At 34.1% G+C, this 12584-nt stretch overlaps 1 protein-coding gene across 3 annotated transcripts in view; it reads right to left on the bottom strand.

Moving 5' to 3' along the window:
• Positions 1-12584, bottom strand: part of LOC145276919 (NBAS subunit of NRZ tethering complex-like) — a 199874-nt gene that overhangs the window by 171030 nt on the left and 16260 nt on the right. For all 3 annotated transcript variants that reach the window (XM_080128386.1, XM_080128388.1, XM_080128387.1), the window contains exons 9-11: positions 11162-11227; positions 5889-6017; positions 3100-3163 (exon numbers count right to left, since the gene is read on the bottom strand). In XM_080128386.1, the coding sequence (XP_079984512.1) occupies positions 3100-3163; positions 5889-6017; positions 11162-11227 (259 nt within the window). The remainder of the gene's footprint in view (positions 1-3099; positions 3164-5888; positions 6018-11161; positions 11228-12584) is intronic.

Here is a 12584-nt window from a genome sequence, read left to right as displayed (position 1 = left end):
ATTTGAAAAAGTTGAGATCAATTTAAATAAAATCGTAAAAACAACTTTTTTAAACAAGTGTTGACAATTTGTATCATTTGGATTATTCTGCAAGGATATGTGGCACAACAGATAAAAGTGCTAAGTAATAATCAGTTCTAAGTGATAGTTTTCTGGATGTTGATGGTTCAATCAGGCAATACTAAGAATACAATTATGAATTACTTAAAACTTCTATATGGTCATATTTGGTGGAATAAGAGCAAGCTAATCCTGTGAATTAAATAAAGAGTCAGTACAGATTCTCAAGTTCCACAAACAAAAAGAAGGTCGGTAGTTACATCAGCTGAAATGTTCTAAGATGAGAACAGGAGTCCAAATAACCCAAGTCAATAAATTGGGTTGAGAATTCTTCTCAAATTCTCCTGACTGGCTTCCACCAACAATCTTTTTCAGACAACCCTGTCAGCATATCCTCCAGATGATATCCAGATTCTTCTACAAGTTGATCAATACAGGTGTGATAAGATCTTCCAAATTCCATAGTTATCACTCAAAAATTCTTACTTTTCTCATCTTGATTTTGAGTTGGGGTTCTTGTTTTGGATCATTTGCAGAATTGTTCTGGAGATCCATACTTTCAGGTTTTTCTGTTTTAACTTGACCCTTAGTTTTGATTTTTAGTTCTTGTTTCAGTTGGTCTTTATGTTTTGATTTTTAAAGTTTCTATTTTCTTGTTCTATTTCAATTTTTTCTATTATTGTGTGCTTATTTTCAATATTTGCTTTTGTTCTTGGAAATGACTTGGAAAGCTTATGCTTTTTTTAGTATTTGATTGGTAAGATTTCTTTTTCTTGCTTGTATATTTTTGCATATATATATATCTTGTATAGTTTTTTTTAATGAGAAGGATGATTTTTTAGTCAGTTTGTAGAACTGGTTTCATTGAAGCAGACATTACATTTTATGGTTTGGATCTTTTGGCCTGCAATTTTCACATTTTTTTTGTTACATTGGTCTTTGTTATGCCCACACTTTTAGCACTATTAGCACTGTAGTGGATTTGGAATGTACTCTTCTATTTTGGTTCTTTTGTATCCTATAATGATTATCTCTGATATTTGAGAAGAGTTAAATGTCAATATTCATGTGTTTGTACTTATTACCTCTCCTTGTTTTTTGATTATGATTCTTTTAATATCTGTGACCCATTGACTTTTCAATTCGATTTCTTCTGTTGTGCATACAGATTTCTCAGTTTCTCGTAATTTCTTGGGAGCAGTTTAATGTTTGGTGAAAACAGGATCTGATGCTTGTTTTGTGTATTTTATTTACTTGGAGTAAAGTTCAGCTTGTTTTTGTTGTTTTTACTTCTATTAATATAGTGCCATTTTTTAATTTTGGGGGGTTATTTTTCTTGTGGAGAAGATGCTGAGGGGAAAATCCCATTTGCCTTGATTCTCCAGGGCTACATAGCTGGTATACTAAAATGTGGGAGAGATTCTGAGCATTCATAATCTATGATTTTACTCACCCAAGTCTGGGTTTTTCCTATAGTTTTAATTAGTCCTGTCTGTTCCGTTTTTTCAGCTTGATTGACCCTTCAACCACTGCTTATTAAATCAGTTTATTGTTTCATTGTAGAAAGCGCAAGTGTTTAGTTTATCTAGATTTTTTTTGGTGGTGATGATTCGTTACGGACAGTAAAATAAGAAGTACAGAAGGATTCCTGGGTTTATGTTGTTTTTTTTCTTGGGAACGTTTCTCTGGTACCTAGAATGGACCAGCTCAAGCTAGTGATGCTTATGGTGAACGCCCTTGTTCCCGCGTGCTACGGGTTAATAAAGCCGGTTTGTAATTCCCAGACTTGGAGATGTGTTGTTCCTCCACGTAGCTGAAGTGGAAGACGGTAGAATCATGTAATACTGTGGTGATTGGTGATATGATGAGAGGATGGAGACCGTTGACACGTAACGAACCAGCCGTAGGCCATGAGAATTGAGGATTATGGCGACAGCCTTCTTCGTTATCCTTAAAAGGAAATGTGGACAGTTGAAAATGTATGTTCAGGCCATAAATTTTGATAAGATGATGGGGGAGATGTAGTATTGAGAATCCTAGCTTAAATGCTATCTAGGTAGTTGTAGAAATAGCAAGTTATGTAGATATATTTTTGACTCCCATCAGCGAGTTTAGTGGGGTCATAGAAGGTTAGATTTGACACTCGTCAAACTCAAGTCACCTTTTGTCAACCTAGTTAGATGCACTGGAAATTAGGGGTGATGATGCATTGGAAATTAGGGGTAAAACGGGAATTGTGGTTGTAGGCTTCCAGTTGGCGACCACATGGAGAGTTGGTTTTGGGCTGCAGATGAAGCAGACGTGACATTAGGGTCTCTCTTCCGACAACCATGGGTTCGAGACATAGGCTTACCTTTTTAATAAAACAAATTGAAGCTTCAATCCATCTCGTGTTATCAATGCATCTGCAGCAGTAAGTACCACACCCCATGAGATGGCGCCAGCGACAAGAAGATATCATCCGCTTGACAAGGCAAGCAGGTATGTACACATTATATATTCGTGCATACATGTCGAGACCCTTCAAGGCAAGAAACTGTGTAAGGATAGAACGCACACACACACACACACACACACACATAAGTAAAAACATATATGCAAGAACACTCAGACTTTAAAAGTACCATAAAGTAAGAAGAATCATAAAAGTAAAAGAGAATAGCAGCAGGAACGTTTAATAAGAATAAATAAATAAATAAGAAGGACACGTAAAAAGCTTAAATCTTTAACACTTTGAATAATGGACTGATCAAAAAACAACTAAAGGCCATCTTTCTTTGTTTTCTATGGTCTTTTTAATTATGCTTGATTTGAGTTTCTTGGATGTAAAGAAAAAAAATGATCTGGTATTGCTACTAAAAGTAAAAGAAAAAAAATATAATCTATATATATACAGAATTGCATGATTTTTATAGGTGTCGGCTTGTAATTTATGTAATATCATATAAATCCTTGATTTGAACCTTCATAAACATGTTTTTTTGTTCATTTATTTTTACACATACAAGCATAAGTATGTTATTAAGGAAGAAGAGATACCTTTTATGAGTTTTCTTTTTTGTGGTTTATCAAGAAATTCTGGATTTAGTTGATCATGGCAAGGCTAAAAGGGAAAATGATAAAATGTAAAAACTTTGTAAAAATAAAATAATTATAAAAATAATTTTTTTTCAGAATTTGTTAAATGTTTCATAATTTGGATTGCTATTCTCACCTTGGTTATTTTTTATCAAATTAATTTGAAATCATCTAAAAGTGGATCTTTCAAATTTGAAAGTTTTATGTCAAACTCAGAAACCTATACGAAATTTCGAACTGAACTTTTTATTTGATCCAGAAGGAATGATTATTCCTGTTCTGTCATGCCATGATAATATAGACCGGTGCCACAACAGATAAAGGTATTGCTTAACAATCAGTTTAAATGACAGTCATTTTGAAGGTTGAAGATTCAATCCTTCCTACAATAATTTAAGAATAACATAACTAATACTTCTACACAATCATGGCTGATGAAACAAAAACAGTCTACCTCTGTGGATTAAATAATGGGTTTAGTTCGAAATGCAGTGTAGGTTCTTAACTTTGAAATAAAAATGCACCTAAAGAAGGTCAAAGGTTACATGAACCAAAACTTTGTGAAGATAACAACTAAGATGAAAATAGTAGTCAGCATAATCCAAATAATACAATGAGATTTTTTTAAAGAAAATTTTTAAACTTTCTATTATCATGAATCATTGATTATTTATTAAGATCAAATGCATCAAGAACAAATAATCTTTAAAAATATATCAAGAGAAGTTATAGATAACTTTGTCATAATTGTATTTTCATGTCAACTAAATAGATAACATAGAATAAGTCAATATTTCCTCTTACAATAACCATTACTATTTAATATTTTGCAAATGTTGGACTAAGTGCATGCAGATATTTAAATAAAACAATAAAAATCAGAGAAATGTCGGTAAAATCAAAATATTTCTAAAAGACAGTGTAAACATAAAAATTAAGGTGCTCCTATATTATACAAACAAAAAATATTGAATTTCAAGTAAAACAAATGGTACATATGTAACTGTCATGTCACAAATAGTGACATATAAAAAATTATGGAAAACGATAACGTAAAAAATTATTCATGAAAAACTGTTTTTGATAAAATTTATATGGGGAATAAATTTTGTCCAACATTTTGAATTACGTTCATCACCTGATGTAAGCAACAGAACTTAATTATCTCCCCCTGTCAACTAATCTCCTTTCCACTAAGTGTAATATAGTGATTTCGCTTCCTTTCATAAATTTCTTTTTTCATTAATAATTATTTTTCTACATTATCGTTTTTCACAATTTTTGGATATGTTACTATTTGAGATCTAACAATTATATAGGTACAATTTGATTCACTTGAAATTCAATATTTTTCGTTTGTAAAATATAAAAGCGCAAAAATTAGTATAAAAAGAAACTATTAATCATCTTAGTTGTTCTAAAAGAAAAAAATATGGTGACTATATAGTATTAGTCACATGTAAAAACCACATTTCAAGTAAAAAACACTTTGATATACTTATGAATCTAGTAGAAAGAACTTTTTATTTAAAATAAAAATTAGTATTATTGTATTTTCGGTCTGCCAATGATAAGAGTGGAAATATGAGTTGCTAAAATCATAGGCTGCATTACCTCCCCTGTTTTAGAGTAATTTTCAATAATACATGATATGATAAAATTGATTTTTACTTAATTATCTACTTGATCATTTTTTTTTTCTAATTTTTGGTGAGGATACTTATTTTTGCATGATACATAAGTACAGCATTGTGTTTTTACTTGAAATGCGATTTTCACTTGTGACTAATACCATATAAGGGGGAGAGGGGGGACGGGGGGATAAAATTAAAAAAAAGTTTTGGTAGCTAAGTATGAGGATCGAACCCGTACCCGAACCCTTGAGGCAAAGTTGGAAATTAAAGTGTGAAAAAAAAATGTGCGACGTTAACCATTGGGCCACCGCAAAATACTAACGGAAACACGTTTGAATTTATTTAACTATTTAGAATTGGCAGGTGCACGTTATAATGACTTAATGAAGTCAACTTTGACTACGGGGTAGTATTTCATTTACTGCGGAAACACTTTTTTTATTTTTATTTTCCCATATGTTGGAGGGGAGGGGGGCCAGCTCCCCATAAAAAGAGGATTGTCCAAATTGAATAGCAATTGTCTGATATAAGGAAAATATTTCCACATTGATCAAATCTGATTGCTTTCGGACATTTCCGGCGATCGCGACCGGAAAAATACCACCAGAATTAGTGCCGCTTTTATTATATGAAAAAGCCTAATCCACATGCGGCGAAAAATGTTGAATATTTATCTTTTTAAAGTATGGCAAATTAAATAGACAGGCGACCTCTGTTGTTAGCTCGTAGATATTATGATTTATATGTGATATAAAAAGTTTTAAGAAGTTGTGAGCTGACCGACCACTTCTCGGAAAAAAGCCTTTCTTGGACATACACAAAAAGCGAACATACATACACACACATTTTCGTTTTTATATATATATATATATAGATTATTTATTTAAACAAGAACTGAGCAATAATTTTTCCAGTACAAATATTTAAGAGAAATAAATTAAAAAATAATAATCCAACTGAAGTTAAAATATAAAATAATTAGGGAAAATTAAATCAATATCAAGTAAACCAATGTATTTGAACATTACTTCAGTTAAATTAGAATTAAACATAAGCTAATCCAGTTGGAACAAAAAAATTTTTATGGTAAACATGCAATGATCAAAAGAGTCATACTTGTTGTTCATGTGTCCAAGATTTCCTCTTACGAAAGGAAGGCACTTCCCAAAGTACAAGTTTTCCTGAGTAATAAAGAGTTGCCAACTGTTTCTGGTTTGGAGAAAGAGACATCTTGAAAATACTGTCCTGAAATTCAGAATTAAATCAAACATTAATTGGTATGAAACCAAGCTATCAAAATAAAGACATAGTTTATTGTTTGAAAGTAAGGAAATTTAATTTGGTTTTGTTCATTATGACATATCAACTCTTGTCAAGTTATGCAATTTCTAAACATAATATCTGACACAATCGAATATGAGGGTTTCACCAGGATATAATAATCAGTAAAGGGCTAACAGTTTATGAGCAATTCCCTTGATACAATTATGGAAGTAGAGCTTGTTTATTTAAATGAAAGGTGTCACAGAAGAGGAAAAAATTGTATAATTGAGCTATTGTGTTATAATTATTGTACTGAATTATTATTCATTTATATAAGCTAAACCTAAGGGAAGGAAGGCTTCTCCAGTCTTGGATGACAACCTTCCTAGAGCTGGTGACTCAAACAAATTACCGGTCTGCAAACCTAAACTGCTTAAGGAGTAGATAGGCACTAGGCTTCCATACTCCTTCTTTGCCTATTAGCTAGGCGTAGAGGTCGAATCACAGAGAGTCGATAGACCTTCAGTGGTCGATCTTGTTTCCTGACTAGGGCAATGAACGCCATTTTCCCCACTCCCGGCACATCCCATCCCCTAAACCGGGCACTTGGGAGTGCTTGAATGCCATAATGCCAGTACAAGTAGATTGGGTTAACCATCGTCTGATGAGTTGAGGGTACCTGATAGACAGTTCCGGACTGCTGTTCCCGACTACAGGAGCCCTAACTCTTTGGTAGCGCTTAGAGCGGCTGCTCCATCAACAGTTGTATAATATTGGGTTATTTGTAGTGCCATGTCGCACATGAAAAGGGACCCTGGTGGGCTATCCCGAGGCCACAATCCTAGTAGATGGCAGGACAACTGATGGTCTGCTTGTGTTGCATGTCTGGTACTCTGCATAACCACTTGTTCAGCATCCCTTACCTAAACTGGAACTCTTAAAAAAAAAAAAATGACAGTACAATAAAAACATTACGCTAAAACCAGGCCCAAACTCAAACAAAACCAACCTGCCTTCTCCCTTGAGGCTTGCATTTACGAACATCTGTGGGCTTAGAACTAATTTAAATGATGTCGAAGCATTTCTCCTAACAAACACCCCGGATATCTTAGCACTAAGTGAGACTAACCTACACTCCTCCATCCCCTCTAACTACCTTAACATGCCTGGATATCTCCCACTCTGCCGTAAGGACTGACAGACATATGCATGGGCTTGGAGTATATATTCGGAACACCCTCCCCTTGACTAGAGAAACTAAACTAGAATCGGATGATCAAGCCTTTATGTGATTTAGACTTAACATACAACATAACATTAGCTACTTTTATTTTCTCTACCGCTCTCCCTCGACACAGGACTGTACCCTAATAAACAAAGTCTCTGACAGCATAGATACAGCACTTTCCCTCGACACTAGCGCACAAGTGCATGTGTTTGGTGACTTCAATGTCTACCACAGCAACTGGCTTGGATTTTCTACTCACACAGACGCAGCTGGTATGACTACATATAACTTCTCTATATCTCATTCCCTATCACAGATGGTTACGTTTCCAACCCGTTTCCCAGACAAGCAAGAACAACATGCATCACTTCTAGATCTGTTTCTGACCACAGTTCCCAATGACTGTAACTAATGACCACAGCCCACTTGGGAACGCCGATCATGCAGTGGTAATAGCTGAAATAGCCCTAAACTTTAGAGCCACTACTCAAAACAATGAGATATTATAACAAGGCTGACTGGGAAGCCATCAGGAATCTCATCAGGGATGCCCCATGGCAAAATATCTTTTCACTTCCTGCTGAACAGTGCGCAAATGAGACCACTGAATGGTTCAAAACAGCAATTGAAGCACATGTTCCCACACAGAAGTTTTATAGCAAGCCCCACTCTCCCCAATGGTTTACTTCTACTTGTGCAGCCACCATCGCACAAAGGCAGCATGCGTACTGCAGATTTAACTAACATAAGTCCAGTTCAAACAGGCAGAAGTATATAGAAGCCAGAAGTAACTGTAAGAAAGAAATAGTGACAGCTAAGAGAGAATTTACTGAAACCACCAAAAAAAACATCGAAGCACAGAAATTAGGAACCTGTGACTTCTGGAAAATCTACAACAGTATAGTAAATAATGGACATTCAACAATTCCCCCACCATCCAAGAATCATGAAGTTGTTTGCTCTGCAACTGAGAAGGCTAACATGCTTGCCAGTCGGTTTGCCTCCAACTCCACACTGGACCCTGCCAACCACCCTCTCCCTGACTTTCCTTTGCGGACAGACGCCACACTTGACAATCTGAAAATCACGCCTTCTCAGGTGCATGCTATCATAAGAAATCTTGACACTGCAAAAGCATGTGAACCTGATCCCGGCTGTGCTATTAAAAAAGTGCTCCACCAAAGTAGCTCCAGTTCTCTCCAAACTTTACAACAAATGCCTTAATGAATCTTGCTTTCCTGCCTGCAGGAAAACTGCTTCTGTAGTACCAGTTTTCAAGAATTCTGGCGAAAGACAATAATTAACCAAGCTCTAGTCCATCACCTTACAGATGCTAAACCTCTGACTGACCAACAATATGGATTTAGACAAGCCCGTTCAACAGCAGACATCCTAATTGCAATCTCAGAACGTATATACCAGTCACTGGACAAAGCGGAGGAGGGTAGAGCAGTAGCTCTAGATATATCTAAGGCTTTTGACAGGGTATGGCATGAAGGTCTTCTCAGGAAAATTAGATCATATGGTATCACTGGAAGAATACATAATATAATTAAATCCTTCATAGATAAGAGAAAAATCCAGGTTGTCCTCAACGGTCGTACATCTAAACAATATGATATAAATGCGGGAGTGCCTCAGGGGTCTATCCTGGGACCTCTGTTATTCCTAATATTCATAAATGACCTCCCCGAAAAAATTGTCTGTGAGATGAGTATATATGCTGACGGCACCACGCTCTATAACAGACACGACAGGAAAACAAATGAACACATATCTAAAGAAATGGCAGAAGCACTAGAGGATGACCTCCAATCTGTAGTGGAATGGGGACATAAATGGATGGTCACATTCAATGCTGCCAAGACAAAACTCGTTTCCTTCAATAATTACAAGAAACCTTCTCTACCACCAATAGCAATGGCCAATGACTCTTTATCTGAAAGTACATCCTTTAAACTCCTCGGCCTAACGCTCTCAGGAAACGCGAGTTGAAACAATTACATCGAGAGTATCGCCAAGACCGCTGCGAAGAAGGTAGACTCTCTCTACCGTGCTAGAAAGATACTAACACCCGAAAGTATCCTATACCTCTATAAGGCCACCATTCGCCCATGTATGAAGTATTGTTGTCATATTTGGGCTGGTGCATCTACCACTAGTCTCTCGCTCCTAGACAAGATTCAAAAGAGAGTCGCCAATCTGATAGGTCCTGAACTGTCATCTAAACTTCAGCCCCTGTCCCATCGACAAAATGTTGCATCCCTCTGCCTTTTCTACAAGTATTTTAATGGTGAATGCTCTGACGAACTGCAAGCACTTGTGCCCCCTCGACGTAAATACCCCCAACAAACCTGACAAGCAGCTAAATCCCACCCCTTCATAGTAGAGATTCCTAGATGTAAGAGAGCCTTCTACTCCAGTAGTTTCTTCCCCAGGACAGCTAGACTTTGGAATTCCCTGCCAGGTCCCTGCTTCCCCAACTGTACTGACATGCAGAAGTTCAAGTACAACATGAACCGACATCTTGCTGCCCAACTCCCTACAGGGTACCCCTGATGCCCATGTCCCTGATAGTAGCCCCCTACAACAAAGTGGCAATATGCCTTGTTTGGGGTGAAAATGTAATAAAAAAAAATATATATATATATATATATATATATATATATATATATTTATATATTATTATCATATTATATATATATTTATACATATATTAATCAAACAAACTTTATAATAAGCTACATTAGAATTGAGCCATAATACAGAATCATATGACCTATTGCTTTGTAGATCACATCTTTTCAGAATTCATCTTTGAAGCAAAATCAATACAGGATATGTGAAGGAGTGAATCTCTGAAAATAACATCATCAATATTTTTTTACCAACATTCCAGGTGACCAGCAGTGGTTTTGCATTCTCATATCATTTATGGTTCGCAACAATCTGCAGTGTTTACATACACATGAATGTACAGCTATGAAGGCTATGGTTTAGATTTATTGAACACAATTTGCCATTTTACTCATAGATAAGCGTGTCCATACATTTCCCAGCCCAGTAGTATTAGAGTGTAAGTCAATCCAACATTATTGGAATTTGGCTGAGCCTATTCTATACTTCCCCAAAATGATTTAAAATAAGGCAAAAAAAAACTAAAATTCACCAGATAGAAAACTTGAAATAAATTACTTAAATGTTTGCTCTAGAGGTATTTTTTTCTCTTTACCACTAAGCAACATTTAATTGTAGATATTAACTATTGTTACACTCTAAAAGTTGCAGGAAACACAACAGCTAAATCTATTTGCATTAGTATCACATTTAAAATCATGAAAGAAAAGGATTTATCTTATTGAAAAATATATTTGAAACCTTATGTTCATGATAGATTTTATTGTATACAAATGAAAACTTTTTGCAACATTACTTGATTTCTACAAATCAAACCTCCTCCACTGCCAGAACTAGTTTGATTTCTCAACAGGTGAGAATTCTTAAACTTTTCCATTATACACAGTTTTAAAAACCTACTTTACTTACTGATGTAGAAATTTTAGAGTTTTCTTGCCTTATACATTACCATTTACAATAGCAACAATTTAACTGTTTTATAGAAATAAATTTCACTCCTAAAAGCAAATTACCAAATATCAAAATGAGATTCAATTTTGTTTTAGTTGTAACTGTATTGTATGAAAAAAGTGTCAGGCATAAAACTATCAAGAATTTATTTTCATTGAATTATTTTAGAGTAAAAATAAAAGAAAACTTGTAAATTATTCTTGTATCAAACATTCTACAAAGCTTTATTAAAAAATTAATTAATAAAAAATAAGTTGAAATCATTTAAATTATTTTATTCTTAAAGAAAGAAAGAAAAATGACCACTTACTTTGCTGGTTTGCCAAGTCAGTTTTGGTAGAAGCATTATCTTCTTTAAAAAGCTTTTTTGTTTTGACTTAAAAGGAGAAAGAAAAGGAAATATTAACTATTAATATTCAAGAAGAAATATGTACAATGTCTGTGTAAAATATCTAATACTTTTGAACTATGACATGTCTCTATAAATTTTGAAATCATTTTAAAATCTCAATAGTTTTTTTAATATTCTCATATCTCTAAGAGGGGCTTGTTCACATTGGTCAGTCCACAATACTAAATCTGAAATTGTATAATTGAGAAGATTTGGCATCTGTCTAATCATGGGCAGTTTTCCGGTTTCTCTTGTGCATTGAAAACTGCACCGTTTTTTTTTATTTTTAGAAAACCTTAACCATTGATAGGTTTCAGGGTGAAGTTTAATCTAATTCATGAAATATTAACCACTATGTGCCAATTTGCCAAAAACGGCAGAGATTTAATGAAAGTTGGAGGATATGGAGCATATATTTTAAATGATCCAGCAAATATCATAATTACATATGCCATGGTTTCTATTTTCATCATAAAATATATTTCTATTTTTATATTATTTTTTTCTTTTTGTTCATTATAAACAAGAATTGGTGTTAAAAAACTGAGACTTTTGCTTTTTTAAATTAAAAGCAAGGAGTATTTTACACTTATTTACAATATAACTGTATTTATAGTTATTTTGTTTTTATCATTATTTTATTTTATTTTTTTAAATCATACCACGTTTTTAGTGTCATGTTTAAGTAAACTAGATTAAACAAAACAAAACTAACAATTATTTCACAAAATTCATTGCATGGTTAATTTATTTCACACTCTGAACCTATTGTCAATAGCTTTCATTGTTTTTTATTGTTTATGTATAACGACTCACTTAACTATCATCAAGCTTGACAAAATAGGACTCAAGAAAATGAATGGCTTCTATACTCCTATACTGCTTAATCCTAGTACCCACCCACCCAAAAATTGCAGTCATTTACACAGAACATAGTATTAACTCAAATGTCAAAAATCAGATTGCCCAGAAGTGATATTTGTATTTCTACAATGCACAATACAGTAGAAAATGATAATCCTTTGTTTAAATTTATTTTCAAATTAGTTTGTTGAAATTCAATCTTTACAAGCAGTGAACACACAAAAATCCACAGTGAATAAAACAGTGAAATTACTCATAGGTTAATTAATGAATTCTTAGACGTCTTTAAAAAATTGACTTCCAAACTAACCTATCTCTAGTTAGGTCTATATTTATCCTTCTCAACATTCTTATCATTTCTCCCCATATTTTCCTTGTTCTCCCTCTACCAATTAACCTTGCTACTCCAACTATTCTACATCTACTAATCCAAAAACCCTTATATATACTTTCAACATGAGCATATCAATGAACTATT

This window comes from Euprymna scolopes, chromosome 5, assembly GCF_053919585.1.
Source record: "Euprymna scolopes isolate OS-2025 chromosome 5, ASM5391958v1, whole genome shotgun sequence".
NCBI lineage: Eukaryota > Metazoa > Mollusca > Cephalopoda > Sepiida > Sepiolidae > Euprymna > Euprymna scolopes.
This window is presented reverse-complemented; position numbering and strand designations above follow the sequence as displayed.